The sequence below is a fragment of the Chelonia mydas genome, chromosome 1, assembly GCF_015237465.2.
Source record: "Chelonia mydas isolate rCheMyd1 chromosome 1, rCheMyd1.pri.v2, whole genome shotgun sequence".
In the NCBI taxonomy this organism is placed as follows: domain Eukaryota; kingdom Metazoa; phylum Chordata; order Testudines; family Cheloniidae; genus Chelonia; species Chelonia mydas.
Window position 1 is genome coordinate 277,706,713 of NC_057849.1, and position 19,666 is coordinate 277,726,378.

Consider the following 19,666-nt stretch of genomic DNA (forward strand, 5'->3'; position numbering starts at 1 on the left):
CTTCTTCGTACTGCTGGCTTTTTTTGTGTTGTTGCTACCTTTTGTTCCCCTCATGTCCTGTAGGTAAATTTATAGGTGAGATCTAAACATAGAATGCATAGAAATATCAGTGATGGGAGGAAAGGGTTTTGTCACTGGTAGAGCAGAAGAGTCAGAGAGAAAGGCAAGAGAAAACTAAGTCCATTATTGGAGATCACCAAAAAAAATTTGGAGGAACAATTTTTCACAGGAAAAGAGAGTTTCATCAAAATTAAAATATTTTGTGGGTTGGTGTGAAATTTGCCAATATTTTCGCTGGAAAATTTAGAAACAATCCTTTTGACATTCTTGTTTCATTGTGACAACGTTATTTTCACTTTTATATTATATTAAAATATTAATGTTGATACTATATTATGCTATATTTAATATTATATTACACTGTTTCAATTTTATTGAAATGCAACAATTTACGTTAACCAAAATGAAACATTTTGATGCTTCCAAAGAGAAAACTTTCTGAATTTCTGTCCCATGAGGAATTTCCAAAAATTGACTTTTCATTGCAATTTGGAAGGATTTTTTTTTTGATGTTTTAATGTTTAAACGTTGGAATTTTCAGTGGAACAGAAATTTTGTTTTCCATCCAGATGTAACTATAATGTAGACAGGGGCTATGAGATCTTAAAGTAGGTGTTTCAAGGCAATACACACCAGGCAATGAGCAGTCAGCAAAGAGACTCAAAGAGGTGCACAACCAGACTGAAACAATGAAAGAGAAAGATTATTTTGTCAGCAGAAATCTAGATAGGAAGAAGGGGGTTTAATTAATTGAATAATCAATGTGGAGGTGATGAAGGAATGAATAAACGGTAGTGAGGACAGCCTAAGGCTGGAATTGACACTAACTGCTAGCGAACCACAGAAGAAAAAATATGGTTTGGCCACAAATGCTATTTAACTTCTAACAACAGCTGAGGATCCAATAAGACCTCTTAGTTAAAAAAAATTTAAAAAAAAAAAAAAAAGGCCCACATACCTCCCATTCATCCAAAGAATGTAGAATTTACTATGCTATTTTCCTCTGCCTGCATCCCTCAACCCACCAGAATCACCTTTGTTTCACTGGACTGTGGATATACATGCATACAGCAGTCATAATTAAGAAGTCAATATCCACTAACAGTTACCACACCGTGGTATCTATGATACCACAGTTTCCTATGTATTAAGGAATGAAAATAATGTGTCTTAGAATGGGAAATAAGTGTGGAAGCTGTAAGGTATCATATGGCAAAAGCTGAATATATATATGTGTGTTATTAACCGATAGTTATTGCACATTAGTTAAGGTTGCAATCAGGTTCCATAATAATTTTAACTCCACCCCTAAACTGTTTTGATCTGAAAATAGCCCAATTTACTGGAAAGGCAAAGGAAATTTGGGCTACAGGTCACTAATTTTTTTCTCCAGTTTGAAATTTTGGCTAGAGGTACATTCCTTTGGGTTCATGTTCTAACTCAGTTCTGCATCCTGGTACCTACCTACCTACCTACCATCCATCCATCCAACAAATGCTTCAGACATTTTTGAAACCATTACAACTGAAACCAATGTATTTTCCAGATAAAACAACTCCTTTCCTCCTTGGTAAGTGAATGCAGTATAGTACCAGTCAGAGAACTCTGTGGGCTTGTCGACAGGCAAAAATTGTTCTGTCTTAATTATACCAGTATAGTTAAAGTGGTACAATACTTCAAGTATGGACACAGTTACACAAGTATAAACATTCTTATAGCTTATTCATGTACATGAAGAGGAATAAAGTATACTGGTATGGGCACCTTTATACCAGTATAACAGCATCCACACTAGGGGTTATTCCAGTATAACTATTTCTGTAAAAATCACACCCATCTGAAATAGTTAGAGCAGTGGAAAAAATGTGTGTAAACCCAGCCTTATGTCTGATGCCAAAAGCCCCAACTAAATAAAGCACTTTAGCATGTGCTTAACTTTAAGCATATGAGTAGTCCCAGTGAAATCAATGGGACTATTCATGTGTTTGAAGGTAGGCATCCATTTAAGTACCTTTCTGAAATCAGGCTTATATGTGTATTGTGGATTTGCTTAAATGTGGTATAGTATGTTTTTGGAAGGTTGGGTCTATGACTTGCATTGTAAAGGTGAAAAAAAAAAAAAGGCAGTCTAGTCCCGCGGTTCTCAAACCCCATCTAGTCCAGTGGTTTTCAAACTTCATTGCACTGCAACCCCCTTCTAACAACAAAAATGAATACACAACCCCAGGAGGGGGGACTGAAGCCTGAGCCTGCCCAAGCCCGGCCACCCTGGGTGTGGCGGGGAGGGGAAGCAAAGCTGAAACCCAAGGGCTTCAGCCCAGGATGTGGCGGCCTGTAACCTGAGCCCAGTTGCCCCAGGCGGTGAGGCTTGGGCATTGGCTTCAGCCCTGGGCCCCAGCAAGTCTAACGCCAGCCTTGGCAACCCCATTAAAATGGGGTTGCGACCCACTTTGGGGTCCGAACCCACAGTTTGAGAACAGTTGATCTAGTCTGTACATGGTGGGTGGAGGCAGTACACTGGGATTTCTATATCATGTGGAGCAGTGGATGGGGAAATGGTGCGGGGAGTAATTGTTTGTGAAAATAAGACATAATATGCACGTTATTTTGAATATAATGCAAATTGGGATGGGGAAGGTCAAATCTCAGTTCTGTAACTGGACGGTAAGAAGGAAGATATGGTGTGAGGGAAGACTGGGACTGTGGATCTTGTTCATTTGTAAAGGTTTGTAGCCCATGTTGGAAATGTATATAATATATAATGGGATGGTGTAGGAGGATTTCCTTGTCTGGTCACTGAGGTAAGGTTTAGAGCTGTGAGGGGGCAGAGGTAAGGCCGTTCTTAGACTGTGCAATATCCATACTTAACATGTGTATATTTATCTGAGGGACGGAGGATATCTGCATATTTATCTGCCTTAACTACTCATTTCCATATTCTAAAATCTTTGGATTTTAGAATTGCCATGTTTTTATTTGGGTGTGTTTTTTTGTGTGTAGTTATTTTAACATTATTGCTAATATTTTCAATATTTAATATTCACTGTTACTTTATCCTCTCCCTTTCCCTTGTTTGTTTGTTTCTACCTGTTGTCCCTTGTCATATATTTAGAATATAAGATATGTTGGGTAGGGCCTATCTTTTTTTATTGTGTGTGTACAAAGCACATGATAATGGAGTCTTGATCCTTGAATGGGGCCACCATTTGTTTCCCTCAAAACATAGTATTTCTCTCCCAAAATTAACTCTCCAAAGCTCAAGAGGGCAATATTCTGTCTTGGAAATATGACATGTTTAAAGTCTATTCTCCTGTAATCTCTCAAAGAAAAGGCTGTTAGAAACTGAATAATCCAATGGCACAAAACTCTGTTTCTAGCACAAACAGATGAGAAGATATCGGACTGAAATTGTAACATTATTATGTAAAGAAAAGTGATTTAGTATTACTTCTAGAGGTTTCTAAACTGTATTAGTTTTAATTTCTCTCCCTCTTTTAGGCCTTTACTGGTGGGCTTATGTTACTAAAGTGAAATAGCTTTACAGGTAGGAAAAAAGAAAAATAGAATCAGTAAAAATAATTAAAAGGGTTCTAATTTTTTTTCCCTTCTGGCATGTCATGTGCAGATTACATGAGGGTATAGTATGAAGATTTTATTTGCACTCATCTGGAGTGACCTGCTTCACTCATTCAAGGCTTCAACACTCATGATTAATGCAGACATCAAAAACTCTTGCATAGAGCAACTTTATAGCACACTAAACCATGGATTCTCTCTGCAAATATCTACATCTCTCTCTCTCTCTCTCCCCCCTGTTTGAGATACAAACACAGACAATCAAAATGATCATTTTTAAAGAAGTCATTGTTCAGGTATGTTAGACTCCCGGTAGTGATGTTTGCCGTTAATTAAGTTTATCAATAACTCTGATAATGATCATTCCAAAACTTACATGCTGACTATAATTAAGGCTGTGAATTTGTCACAGAGGTCATGGAAATCATGGATTCTGTGACTTTCTGGGACCTCCATCACTTCTGCAGTGGCTGGTGTGGCTGGCCTGGGGGCCACCTGAGCAGCGTGGGCAGTCCCTGTGCCAGCCGCACTGGTTGCTGCTGGGGCAGTCTTGGGCCATCACGGCCCCCACAGCAGCAACAGGAATTTGGGTGTGGGAGGGGACCCAGGGTTGGGGGTTGGGTGCGGGAGGAGGTGAGGGCTCCGGGTGGCTGCAGTTCCCGACCAATGGAAGCTGCAGAGCCGGTGCTTGGGGTGGAGGCAGCGCGTGGAGCCCCCCTGGCCGCACCTCTGCCTAGGAACTGAGGGAGGGACATGTTGCTGCTTCCAGGGAGCCATTCGGGGCTAGGTAGGGAGCCTGCGAGCCCCGCCAACCATCTCCCCCCCAAAAAAAAACCAGTGGAGGTCCCAGGCTGCTCCCCCCAGAGCACCCATGGCACCCCCCAAGCATCTGTGGCACCCCCCGGTCCCCCAGCTTGAGCATCCAAGATTTAGGGGTATATAGTACAAGTCATGGACAGGTCACAGGGCGTGAATTTTTGTTTACTGCCTGTGACCTGTCCATGACTTTTACTAAAAATACCCGAGACTAAAATGTAGCCTTAACTATAATTAATGCCTGAAGCAGATAATAATAAAATAATAATTTCACTTATATAGAGTCTTTCATCAAAGTATTTCCAGATAATAGTAATAATAATAAGCTCCCATGTAGAACTTTTCATCCTTAGATCTCAAAGCACTTTACAAAGGAAGGTATAATTATCCTCATTTTGCAGGTGGGGAAATGAAAGCTCACAGAGGTGCAAGTGACAGAGTCAGGTACACCATTCAGATTTCTTAACTAATCTCCATGCAAAAAGTCAAACCTGGCACCTCAGTGTAAAGTACTCTTGGTCCTAAATGTTAAGAATATATCTAATTTCTATATTAGTTTAAAATGAAACATTTTTACTAAATTTTACTTTCTTCATAAATTACATCCTAAATCTTTAACTCCAGCCTGAATCCAAATATGTACCAGTAGGAAACCTACAGACTAGATACACGCTACACAGCCTTGGCAAAAGACGCATACCATTCAACCATTTTCCTACACAACAGCAAAAAGCTTCTGAAATGAACACTTTGGACAACCCATCCTTCCAAGGAATGAGATGAAAAGTAATACCAGCAGCTCAGAAGCTTTTTGAAGCTCCCACAACTGTGAAATTTAGATGCTTGCTATCACGAATTGATGTAGCTAGAATGTGAAGCTTTGGCACCCACAATTCTGTTGAAATTCCATGTTTATGGATGAGATTACCTGCAGGGCGGAGGGAAAATGTGAGGATAAAGTCATAACTAGGCCATAATATTGCCTACTAAAACAATCCTTGTTAAGAATCCAAGGAGCCTAATTTTACATTAATGAGAAGGAAAGTTATTCAAACAGAAATAAAATATTTATTAATAAACTGTTAACACATGTTTCACTTTATTTTTAAAGAGCTAAGAAAACTGTGCTCAATTATTCACATACCGTATTGCTGCTAATGTACCTATCAAAAAGATTTAGAAACTGGTCTTCATTACCTACACCCTTTAAAGCTAAAAGGAACAAAGGAAGCAAAAGAGGAATACTCTAAAATTCAATTTTATGTACTACTGCAAACAAACCCAATTCTGTCTCACAATATTACTGTCAACAACAGAAGTCTGCTCCATGCAGATCTGTTCTAATACTTATGTAACTTTCTGCCCTTTCTTGTGTCAACCAGAAATTAACTTACCTAATATATCAGTGTAAAGTACTTGTTCTAGGTCGCCCAGCATTGTCATTATGACATCCTCATCCAGCTGTGCAGTCCCTTCACGGAGGCAGCCTTCTTCTTCTTCCTCTGCCCAGTTCCTGCTAGTGAAATTTGACTTGCAGGGGACATTTTCATCATCTGATTTGTCCCTTTCCTCATTACCAACCTCAAAACCTGCATCTGTAGACTGGGCTCCAGATCTTCTACTTGACTTATTGCTTCCAGCAGGTGGTAAGACTTCAGTTTCCTGGGGTGTTGCACTGCTGGTATGGTGAAGAGAGTGCACCGACTGCGAGAGCAACTTGGACAATGAGATTCTATCTCCAACTTCTGCCTCTCTCTGATGACAGTTCTGGCTAGACTTCGAGGCATTTCCAAACCAGTTCTCCCTGTATGAGTATCGTCTCTTCTCCCCTTCACTTATGAGTGCAAGGTTGGTCAAAGACTTCTGTTTCTGAAGACGAGCATTCCCTCTTCTAACATCCTTGCCTTTAAAGACTGATAATTCAGCAGGTCGTTGCATCCTTTCAGCTAAAGCTTCACCTCAGCTAGATTTCATATTCCTAGATCTACAGTAGCTCAGATCTTTAAGCAGGTCTCAGGTGTGATCCTTTCAGTACTGTACGATGCACACACCATGTAGCACATCTTTGCATTTGTAATGAAAAGCAAAGCTCAAGCATCCAGTTTATGTGCTGTAAATGACTAGACAGGCACAGTCATTTTCTCTAAATGTACATTGCTGCCTGGGCTAAGCTGCTTCTTTCCAGTCACGTTAATCTGCAATACTTACAGGCATTTTTACTTGAATTTCTCTCAAGCAGAAGAGAGTTGATCAAACACTCTGTTCCCACATAGAAGTAATCCCAAAAGCCAACTGCATTCTCCCCTCTTCATCCAATCACCAGTCTCATCAGAATGATGGGCCTGCATCTCTCTCTACAGCTGCAGTGTTCTGAAATCCAAAGTACAGCGCAAGTACTGTCTTGTGCTTTTTTCCCCTCTCACCAGATCATGACCGATCCCAACGCACAGCTCTTTACTTTAGATGGGCTGACACAGAGCTGCAAGTACAGCCTACGCGTCAGAGCTCAATAAGAGCCAAAATTAACCACTGAAGCAAAGCTCTGCACAAGCCTCCTCACATTTTAGTATTCAACCTGCATTCCCAGATCTATGACTCTTCCCTGCTACTGCAGTGGATGCTGCTGGCTGCCATGGCAGCAAACATCCTGGTGATTTAAACCGGAGACATAGAAGCCTCTGTCTAGTTTAAAATGCCACAGGTTTCAAGACACCGCTTCACCTGAATGGGCCGCTACAATATTAGCCCTAGCTCGAACTGAAATGCTATTTTTCTCCCTGGAAGGTAAGAATGACAAACTATTTGTTCCTTCTCCCTGCTACTCCCTTTGCGGACAGTTAAAAAGCAGATTTGCAAATGGCTCTTGAATCTTGCAATTTCTGCTGTAAATGAATAAATATAATTTAAGAGGATAAAGAAACTAAAGAATGGAGCCTGATGCTACCCACTCTGTAGCAGTGATTTATAAAGTGAGAGATTTCATTTCCCCCTTCAAAAAAATTCTTGGGATTCAGAAGCTACTATGGAATTATAAAGCTTTGATCAAAATCAAGGCTTCACAACTTCAAAAAGGAACCTATTAAATAAAATACTCTATGGAAAGAATACAATTTTCTTACAAAGCCACACAATTTCAAGTCTAAAACAAAGTTCACAAGAGCTAAATGTTGCTTTTATACATAGAGACTAACATTTAAAATATATCTTCTCCCAGTGGGAAAAAAATACTTGTATAAATAATTAAGATGCTTGAACAGAAAATTAGCACTAAAGTAGAATTTTATCCCATCTTTGAAACACAAAGGTTTACACAGGAGCAATCAGTTTGGCCAAATACTGTGCAGAAATGTCCAAAATAAATATAGAAATGCTACATAACAATACACTGATTCTGTCAGCATCATAATATACCTGTAACACACTGTATTGTGGGAAACCCCAGGAGTTAATGACACACAAGGACAGATTATTTGCAGACTTTCTATATTAGTAATAGATGGGCATTAAGAGTTGCCCCAGTGTCGTATTTGCTTTTCAGCCTCTCATTTTACAGCTGCTACTGAAGGTAGGGCTGGATAAAAATATATCTCCTAGCAACAAAATGGAGGGGTGCATTTTTTCCTGGGGGACTCCAACAAAAGAAAGAAAGATCTAATGATGTCAGTGATGATCACTTTGAAAACTAAATCACTGCTGGACCCCTCTAGACAAAAAGCGTACAGGAAAGAAAATGAGAGACTCAGATGGGAAGGTTGTTCAAAATGAAATGAACTAAAGGAAATCCAGCCCTACTCCACTTCCCCTGCTCCTCCAAAAAGAGAGAGAGAGAAAGAATGTCAGCAATGAACACTCTTCTGTTTGCACGATGCTTGTGGCCAAAGGACTATTTTCAATTGCTTCATTTTCAAATTAATGCAGCACTGGTGTGCAACGGGGAGAAGGCAGCAGTGTCTTTGTTCTTCAGGGTAAGCAGTAGGGCAGGACTCCTCCATACTACTCAAAATTGTTAATGGGCTTGCCCACACATATCATCCACAAGAGTGTGAAGTCTGAGAAATGCATCTAGTCCTCCAGCCAGCCACTGTGTATGCTGCAATCAGCAACAAGACCTACCTGGCAGCAGAAAAGTGTGTACTTTATCTATCTATCGATCGATCTAAAATAGGTGCAAATAGATAAATAGATACACAACAAATAAATCACATTTAAAATTACAAAAATTACATTTAAAATGTTACAGGAAAAGCAGTTTTATACAGCATGTTGGGGGAATGGAGGGTGCTGGTAAGTGAAAAATGGGGAAGGGAGGGACTTTGGGTTCGGGAGGGGGTGCGTGGCTGGAGGTTGGGGTGCGGGAGGGGGCTTGGGATGCTGGATCCAGGGGGCGCTAACCTCAGGCAGCTCCCCGCAAGCGGCGACCTTTCCCAGCTACTCCTAGGCGGAAGCACGACAGGTGGCTCTGTGTGCTGCCCCCACAGCTCCCATTAGCTGGGAACCGCAGCCAATGGAGGTTGCGGGGGCAGGGCCTGTGGGTGGAGGCACCGCCTCTGCCTAGGAGCAGCTGGGACAGGTCACCACTTGCAGGGAGCCGCCCTAGATGAGTGCCCCCTGGATCCGGCACCCTGAGCCCCCTCCCGCACCCCAACCCCTGCCTGCCTGCACCAACCAGACTATAAACTGGACTTTCAATGAAGATCAGAAATTCCAGTTTATAGAGCTTTCTGGTTGGTGAAGTGCCAGATAAAACAGCTTATTTAGTATATTAAGGTAGCAAAGTCAAGCACTTAAATGTTATAAATGTTACAATTAAGGTTTCCTTTGCAATCTTAATTCGCCCCTTTTTGTGCATATGTAATGTACCACAGATATTTATTGCATGATCACATGCTATTTTTCCATGGGACCCCTGTCTCAGGTGCCCAGGTTATTACTATCTTCATCATCCCCTAAAATACATTAGATGCACACATGTACCTGGGATGAATGCACAGCACAAAGAACTCTGAATTATGATAACTCTCCCTTTGTAATGATGATTTTAACCTGCCCTCTGATCTACTATGTACCCCCGCAATGTGACAATACCTGAGACTCCAATATGGAAGAGTCCCAGGTTTATTTACTGAAATATAGTCTTCTAAAGCTCATTCTCCCATTTTAAATTTTAAAAAAATATAAATGGAAACAAAGAAACATAACTAAAACCATGAACAGGAACAGGCTATAGAACAGAAATCACATTAGGAAGTTTTGAGGTAGCAAACGTTACATTATATTCCTCAATTACATGACAATTTAATGTACTGGACCCTAAAGATGGAAGTGTCGTTTTTAGAGAGGACAATAGGGAATTTTCCCAACCCCATGCTTATAGAAATAATAAACCTTATTTTGTATAATTCATTACATACAAAGGAATCTTAAAAATGATTTACAAATTTAATAATCTATGGACAAATTCTGTTCTCAGATAAGCACACACAACTTTCCTTGATGTTTGAATGCACAGTTTGGCCTTTTGTTAATGAATTATATAACAGAACCTCAAAATCCACAGAATTAGAATAACATACTAAATGTAGTTAATTCTAAGTATATGTGTACATGGTTTACAAAATCCTTTTCAAGTGTTTCTTTTAGAAAGGGGAAAAAAGTGCACATCTGAAAATACAAAGTTGATATGCTAATCACACTGCTAATATTGGGATATAATTCTAATTCTTAAAATGATTCCTTGCCTCCTTCCTAACTTTTGTATAGTGCTTCCACATGAAACATCAGGAATGGTGTATTTATAATTAGCTAATATTTGCAACTTCATGTATAATTATTTATGGTATTGTGATAAATGAAGGGCTGGGGTAGCTTTTTTGAACACCCAACCAGCTAGTAGCTATAAAATCCCTCTTAGTAGCTGTTCTCTATTTGCTTTACCTGTAAAGGGTTAAAAGTCTCACTGCTATGCATAGGTAAAAGGAAGTGAGTGGGCACCTGGCCAAAAGAGCCAATGGGAAGGCTAGAACTTTTTAAAATTGAAACAAGACTCCCCTTTTGTCTGTCTGCGGTTGTTCTCCGGGAGAGGCAGACAAGGAGCAGTTATGCTGTGAGAAGCTTGGGCCAGGTATGAAAAAATATTAGTATTATGCCTAGAAACTACTCATCTAAAACTCCAGATATGTAAGTAGATTAGGAAATGTCGAGGAAGACGTGTTTAGGTTTATCTCTTTTATTTCTTTATGGCTTTTGGATTCCTCTGTGCTAACCCCAGGTGCTTTTGTTTTGCTTGTAACCTTTTAGCTGGAACTCAAGAAAGCTATTCTCGATGCTTAATCCTTGTAATCGTTTTTTTTTAATCTAGCAAAAGCGTAAATCCCAGATGTATTTTCTTCTTTTTTTATTTATAAAATTTACCTTTTTTAAGAACAGAATTGCATTTTTGTTTCCTAAGAGGTTTGTGCACGTTGTTTAATTAGCAGGTGACAACATCTGATTTCCTTTGTTTTTCTTCTCAGCTCTTCCCTGGAGGGGGAGGTGAAAGGGCTTGAGGGTACCCCACAGGAAGGAAGTCCCAAGTGCGCCTTCCTGGGTTCTCAAGAGGGTTTTGCACTTGGGTGGTGGCAACATCTACCAATCCAAGGTCAGAGAGAAGCTGTAACCTTGAGAATTTAATACAGCCTGGAGTGGCAAGTATTATTTTTTAGAGTCCTTGCAGGCCCCCACCTTCTGCACTGGAAGTTCCAGAGTGGGGAGTCAGCCTTAACAGGCATGCTAAACTCTTTAAACATGTAAACACTGTGCAAAAGCTTAGTAACATAACTGGATTATTAAAATAATATTTTGCAATTCTAGAGATGTACATTTTTTTCAGAGTGCTATTGTATAATTAGCTTATTAACGCCCACACCACCTCTGCAACGTAGGGTGGCAAATATCCCTGTTTTACAGATGGTGAAACTGGTGAAGAAAGTTTAACCAACTTGCTCTTGGTCATACAGTGAGTGAATAGCAAAACTAGGATTAGAATTTATTTTATTACTCTAGTAACCCTATTCCTTGCTCTCTTTCCCTTCCTCATTTTTTGTTACCCCATACCTAAAATTAGGCCCTGATCTTGCAGAGACCTATGCATGTACTTCACTTTATACAGTGCAAGCAGGCTCAGGCCCTTAGACTTGCCAGAACTTTGACTGGGAAATCTTGTCTTTCTATTTGCCTTGCAAAACACCCAGTAAACCCTTGGCACTTTAAAAACAATAACAAAGACCAAAAAGACAAATGAAACAAATACGCAAATGGGACAGAACTTTCTGAGCCCAGTCCTGTGAATGGCTGAGTGACCTCAATTCCCTTTGTACAAATGATTTTGCAGGGGACGCTCAGCACCTTGCAGAATTAGACCCTTTTTGACTAACTGTACTTCTGGCTAGTGGGTTTGGGTATCAAGTCATTCAAAAACCAAAACAAGCCTGGGGCTTAGGTAACATGATAATGGGCACAGTATAAGAACCTAAATAGAATGTAATAGAGAAAGGTTACAGAAAGACAAAACAACTCATAATTCTCTCCCATCCTATCTACTTAAGAGTCCATATCACAAAAAATCACCCTTGCATGTGTCCTTGGTACAGATGACACCCCTTGCTGGATGATTATCCCACTGAGTGGCTGGAATATACTTGGGAGCTTGGAAATCTCTCTCTTACCCCTGCTTAGCTTATCCTAGAGCAGTCTCCTGAATAGTCAGCACATGGATAGATTCCAAATGATATTCTTCAGCACATATATAGCTAATAATACATTTGCTGCACAGGGTGATTGTTTGATCCAGCCATTCCTCATATTTCTAACTGCCAATTATGAGTGACACACATTTGGTTTCCTCCGTGTGCCAAATTTACAATGAAACAATGGCTGAACTCTCACAGCGGTGCCGCCATGCTGCCCATTATGGCAGTCTGCAGCTAATGACAGAGTCTGAATAATGAGATCAGAAACATCTCTGATGTCTCTTTAGTGCCCCATATGCCTCTCTCTCTTTTGGTGCATTTTCCACTTCTACACAGAACAGTAAAAGGACTGGATACCTGCTATCCTAGAGTATCATTACAGCAGGCACAAAAGTGATTTTTTACCATCCCTTTGGATAATTTCTTGAAACATCTTTTGTAATATTTACACCTATTTAGATGTGCATGTTTTTAATTGTTATGCCTACAATAAGACCAATGAGCCATGTATCTGCCTTTAGGAAAGATAAAGTTTAACTAATTTAGAATGCATTTTCCCTCTACAAGAAGTTCCCATGATAATATATATCTAACTGGAACCGAAAGGGAACACTTAATTAGGTTTCAGACTGGGCTACTTGTCAAAAAGTTGATCAAGAATTTGGCAGGTGAGGGATGTCAGTTTGGAGACACTTGAGGAAAAACTGAGACAGAGCCAGTTACCTATACTGAAACAAGATAAAACCTCCACTTTAATATGAATCAGGCCAGATGCCAAAGCAGTCTGACAAAACTGGGGCAAATTTGATCATCCTTTCTAAGCGTGATAGCATTTCAGAGTTGTGTGTGTCAAATGAGTTCCTTTAAACAAATTACATCTTGAGTGAGAAAAACCAGATGTGTTTTTTAACGTTTGTTTGAATTTTGAAAATTTGGGGCAAAATGGCAAAACTCCAGTTGACTTCAATAGGCCATAATTTCATAGAATCAAAGAATATCAGGGTTGGAAGGGACCTCAGGAAGTCATCAAAGCAGGACCAATCTCCAACTAAATCATCCCAGCCAGGGCTTTGTCAAGCCTGACCTTAAAAACCTCTAAGGAAGGAGATTCCACCACCTCCGTGCTTCACCACCCTCCTAGTGAAAAAGTTTTTCCTAATATCCAACCTAAACCTCCCCCACTGCAACTTGAGACCATTACTCCTTGTTCTGTCATCTGCTACCACTGAGAACAGTCTAGATCCATCCTCTTTGGAACCCCCTTTCAGGTAGTTGAAAGCAGCTATCAAATCCCCCCTCATTCTTCTCTTCCGCAGACTAAACAATCCCAGTTCCCTCAGCCTCTCTTCATAAGTCATGTGTTCCAGTCCCCTAATCATTTTTGTTGCCCTCTGCTGGACGCTTTCCAATTTTCCCACATCCTTCTTGTACTGTGGGGCCTAAAACTGGACGCAGTACTCCAGATGAGGCCTCACCAATGCCGAATAGAGGGGAATGATCATGTCCCTCGATCTGCTGGCAATGCTCCTACTTATACAGCCCAAAATGCTGTAAGCCTTCTTGGCAACAAGGGCACACTGTTGACTCATATCTGGCTTCTCGTCCACTGTAACCCCTAGGTCCTTTTCTGCAGAACGGCTGCCTAGCCTCTCAGTCCCTAGTCTGTAGCAGTGCATGGGATTCTTCCATCCTAAGTGCAGGACTCCACACTTGTCCTTGTTGAACCTCATCAGATTACTTTCGGCCCAATCCTCTAATTCAGTGTTTCCCAAACTTGGGATGCTGCTTGTGCAGGGAAAGCCCCTGGCGGGCCCGGCCAGTTTCTTTACCTGCTGTGTCTGCAGGTTTGGCCGATCACAGCTCCTACTGGCCGTGGTTCGCTGTGCCTGGACAATGGGGGCTGCGGGAAGTGGCATGGGCCGAGGGACCTACTGGCCACTGCTTCCCGCAGGCCCCATTGGCCAGGCACAGTGAACCGCGGCCAGTGGGAGCCGCGATCAGCCAAACCTGCGGACGTGGCAGGTAAACAAACCAGCCGGGCCTGCCAGGGGCTTTCCCTGAACAATTGGCCTCCCAACTTTGGGAAACACTGCTCTAATTTATCTAGGTCCCTCTGTATCCTATTCCTACCCTCCAGCGTATCTACCACTCCTCCCAGTTTAGTGTCATCTGCAAAGTTGCTGAGGGTGCAATCCACGCCATCCTCCAGAACATTTCACCCTTTATGCTCATAAAAGTGAGCTTGAAAGTCATGGTACAGAGTAAAAAAAGGAAACCCCAGTTCAGACAAACAAGCCCTTTAAAAGTACACAGCTCTTCTATGCAATTCAATCCTAATGAGAAACTCAGCTGTGGCACACTTTGTTTTGTGCCCATTGACAGCTAGATTTATGACCGTAAATGGCTGTAGCTGATGTAAATTGTCATGGTTCCATTGACATCTAAGGACTACACCAACGTACAACAGCTGATGATCTGACCCGTAGTCACAAAAAAATACAACTGTAATTTAGTAAGGATTTCAACCCATATCTAGAGGGAACCCCAAGATAGAACCTTGCTGAGTGGGCCACAGGCTAGCACAACTGTAAGGATTTGTTCAGTTACTCCCTTTTTTGAATCTAGATTGACTTACAGAAATAAAAATGTATGTTATTAACACTTCAGCCTTCTGACATTTTGATTTGATCTTATTCTCCCAGTGTCACACATTACGAGATAGGCCTCTCAAGGTTCCTCACAGAGCATTCAGTAATAATAATGTCTTGAAATCCTAATTTATGAACTCTCCAGTTTCTGCAAAATGATGAAGAGGATATTCTAAGTGAGACATCTTAGATAAAAGAATTTGCAGTTGAAGTGCTAACAGCGTGTGATCCACTTTCTCTGCGTATTTAATATAATGAGTAGAGGTCAAAGGTATTATTTTAAACCATTGCTAAGCTATTAGTAGGAGAGCTATGTAAACAAAGAAATATACATTCCTATACTGAGGTTTTTCCCACATGCTACTCACCAGATATCTCCTCTAGGCACTGTTTGGCAGTCTTACTGTATGATAAATCCATTTTAGTAGGACTGGTGCAGGAGTCAGCAGGTGGTAAAGAGGTACTGTCATTTTCTGAGTGTGTTCTGAAATCAACCAAGAAGACTCATTATAACAGATGTCTGTTATACACACAGCAATGGTAAATGTTAATTCAGGGCATAACTGGCATCTTTTTGCACTGTATTCATCTCAACAAAAGGCATACAGTGAAAATATCATGAATGCCACATTCTACCCTCATTGCATGGTGCTACATTCTGTCTTAAACGACACCTTCACCAAGGGAGTAAGGACTTTACATCCCTACATAAACAACCCAGACTTGAGTCAGGGAATAAGCAGGGGCCCTTGTTTGCTTAATCTTTCCCTGACACAGGTAGGCAATATTCAGGCAGGTAACAGTCTAACCCCCAACTCAATGGCCAGAATGGCTAAGCCAGCATCTATGTATATGTGAGGGGTATGAAGCATAGTAATTTAGTGCTGGTAAAGGCCAGCAGTAAATTATCCCTGGGAGCAAAGGGGGAAGAAATGGATGAATTGTTACTCAAGAGGCATGTGTCTATCCCCTGGGGCATTCCTGGAGCAGTACAGTTTACACACAATCCCTTGCTTAGGGCTATCCAAAATCAAAATCTATCCCCAAATGTTCGAAGTTATGTGCAGTCTGGCTCCTCCTCATGATGTTACTGTTAGTCATGTGACCACCCAACTCTTGGGAAATGCTGAGATACAGAAAAAAATTATACGTTTCTATTAGATTGCTAACAAATGACCAGTATTCTTGAGAACATATGTGAACTAAATATATGTAACTATTAAAATGTAATAAAATACATTGTTACACTATGGAGTACAGTATTGGATACCTTTATTTGTCATTAAACGGGGTAAACTATTACGCAGTCAACATTTCCCAAGGGTTTCTACAATAGTTGCCTCTTCTTAGGGAAAATCTGCAATGTCTCAGAAAGCAGGATGGGGAAACTGTTGGTAAATGATGATTTTTAATGGTCATCACTGTGTTTGTACATGAGTGGAAAAAGAACACAAAAACGGAATGGTGTGAACAGGGTGCAACAAGACACACAACTTCCTCTAAAATCTTAATTTAGAGTTCAGTTTTGCCATCCTTACATCCTGTGCTGATAATCATAAATTACATGCCAAAACACTAATTGCCTCTGATTTCTGATAAGGGCCTGCTAAAACCTTTTTTATATATATTTTCCAATTTTGAAAGCTTAAAATTACATCTAGATTCCTAAAATTCCCATTTCCATAACATATTGTGGGAAGCACAAGATGCTTTTTGGGGCGGCCCCAGCACAGATGCCGTTCATAGGAGTAACTGATAAAAATACTGGATGAATTTGAGGATTAATTTTAAAAGCAATTTCTTTTATGAAACAGCAACCTGTTAATTATTTTCCTACATTTACTTCAAAGTTGAGTATTTAATGGATTTATTCAGCAACTCATTTAAGTGAATGAGGGAGCAGATCTCAATATATAAAGAACCAAACACATCTGTTTGAGTAGAATTCTTACCTCTTTATGGTACTTAAAACTGTATTAAACAGAAATATAAACACAAATGATATAAAAACAACATGCATAGTTTTTATAGCCAGTTTTTGTAGTTTTGGGGAATGGTGAAGAAGCAAATGTCTAACTGCCATCATATGAACTGGTTTTGATTCTTGGTGTTATTTCCTGTGACACACTAATTAATTAATTAATTAATACTACAAGGAATCCATGGGCTGCAAGCACAGCATTCCCACTGACATCCCTGGTAGTTTTACGCTCAAGGTCTTTCAGAATTGGGTCCTACGTAGCAGAGTGATAATGAGGAATCTCACTCAGCAGTAAAGACTGTATGGTCATAACTGGGGTAGGAAGAGGTGAAAAGGCTCTTACCCTGATGAGCAATTTTGTGTCGATAAAATGAGAACCATCCTAAGCATTCTCTTGCCCAAGCTCAACCCAAAACTTTTTAGCAATATGACACATTTCATTTATAGAACCTTGTCCCCCTCTATTTTCTTTGGTCTTCAAAAACTTGATTCCAGCTGGGACCAGGAGCGGAAGTAGTGAAATACTGTGAGAAAAAACACTTGCAAGATTTCTACACCAAATTTGCAGACCTCACAGGCAAGGTTGATTGTGGCATAGAAAACTAGGCACATGCCAAGGACTTACCTCTTGGAGCCACATGATGACATCATAATCCAAACTATAATTTAAAAATGTAATTATATTTCTAGTCTTCACTGTTGCAAAGAATAACTTCAAAATATGAACCAAGTGTAAATGATTCAATGGTGTCTTCTTGTGTTTGCAGACAGCCAGAAACAATAGCTCGAGAGGCATGAAATATCTGCCCCATTTATCTGACTCAAAACTGGAAGTGTGAGGGCAATGTAAAACAATTTGGGTTTGCTACCAAAATAAACAACACAGAAATCGCTGTACTGGCTGTATTTGGCATTTTCATATTTAATTACATAAAACCTCAGTTGTTTTGACTATCTAAAGCTTCTGCAGAATTTCCATGGAAGAACTCAAGGATCTTGGGGCAGAATTTAAATTCAGCTTGCAGTGGAGTACATGAAACCTTCTATTTATTCTGGAAGTGGGAGGCCAAGAAGGTATCTGCTCCAGAAGAGAGAGGAACAGCAGCCACTTGTGCCGGGGGTGGGCACAGGGGTGTGGGTGTGGGGGGAGATGCTGGGTCCCACCACCACTAGAGCATACCAAGCCTCTGGAACTCTGGGGGCCCTTGCTGACACAACCTCAGTAGAGACTCAGTGATTGGGCCTCCTTCTGATGCCCCATCAGGGCTCTGCTAGGGTGACGGCAGTGGGCACACCCACATATACAGAATCCTCTGCCTGGGTGGGTGAGGCTGAATCCTTCTTTTGGGATGTACCCCTGCTTGCCCAGGCACAGGGGAAGAGGGAGGCCCCTGCCTGTCCAAACAGGAGTGGTACTGGGCTCCTCAGCTATTGTAGTGGTGGACCCTGCTACTATTGTTCAAATTAAGGGAGGATCAAGGTATGGCTGTGGGGGCCACATATGTGGGTGTGTCTAGAGTTTGGCACTGCTTTAATCTGGCCCTGCCGACGGGGTGTGGTAGTTTGAATAAGGATTTGATCAAACATCCAGATGTTCCTATGCTTAATTGGACCATTTTAGTTTCACTTGTTGCTAATAAATATCTTCAGCAGTGAAGACTGGTGCAATCTGCATTGCGAATGATAAGTCTTTTCCAGAGCACTGAGGGGAGCAAAATCAATGGAATCATACTAATACCTGGTGTAACTCCAGTGACTTCTCTAGAATTACATCAGGGATTAATTTGACCCAATGTCTGGAGGCTAGCACACAGAAAATTAAATAACTTGCTCATTAACCTTAAATATTACTCCTCCATCCCTCTTTGTTTTTTTAATTCTTGCACATCTGTGTTGAGATCAAAGAAAGCAAATAGAATTGCAGGTGAGGCAAAGCCCCACCACTGACTTATCTTCTAGCGCTAAACATTTGCAATGAAGGTTAATTAGTTCTAATTAAACAACTGTCATGAAAATCTCCTTTCTGTTTTAATCATGACAATAGGAAATGATTTTTACCTCCAATTGGTCTTCAATAAAACATGTGTCAACTTGTGCCCTCAACTACATCTGTGAAACCCCACTAAATTTAGTTTAAATTAAACTGTACAAGAATAAGAGCAGAATTTGGACCTCTGCACACAATAATTAATATCTTTAATACATTCAATAACTTCCTGTTTTTAATGGAATATCCACCTTTTGATAATCACAGATGACATCTAAAATTTTATTACTTGACATTCCGAAAGATTCCATATGATGTTTTTTTTAAATTTTTCTGACAACAACTCCCAGAGGTGCAGCCGTCTTGGGTGCATTTTATTGATTATTTGATCTGAGGGCTAGGTCAGCATCACAACTATACAAAAATATATTTAAAAGAATAATCATTAGGCAATAAACAACAGGTAACTGAAGTACTGGGCTTTAGTTTTATCTGAGAAATAAGCCAAAAATGTTTATTGTAATCTTCCCCCTCCCCCACTCTCCCTACACTTATTCTCTCTTTACCTGCCATGTTCTGTTGAAAGCATTGGCCTCTCCTCATGAAGTAAAGATGTGTACGAAGGAAGCTATTTCAAATACCTTGGTGTGTTTTTGTTGGAAATAAAGCATGTAGTGGGCAGTGTTATAATGCTAGCTATGATTGCAAGACTTTGTAATTTGCCATCTTCATCTCACAACAGGGAATGTAAATGGCAGATTCAGACAAATCACTCCTGTGTGTTTCTGTGAGTTGCCAATTAACAACAAAAATGACTTGCTGTTTGTTTAGCAGCACAATCTATCGTAAGCTATTTCATAACCAATATATA

The 19,666-nt window shown here is 40.5% G+C and overlaps 1 protein-coding gene across 10 annotated transcripts in view; it reads right to left on the bottom strand.

The window, feature by feature from the left end:
* Positions 1-19,666, bottom strand: part of NAV3 (neuron navigator 3) — a 352,628-nt gene that overhangs the window by 153,413 nt on the left and 179,549 nt on the right. For all 10 annotated transcript variants that reach the window (XM_027819622.3, XM_007057255.4, XM_027819623.3 and 7 more), the window contains one exon: positions 15,196-15,311. In XM_027819622.3, the coding sequence (XP_027675423.2) occupies positions 15,196-15,311 (116 nt within the window). The remainder of the gene's footprint in view (positions 1-15,195; positions 15,312-19,666) is intronic.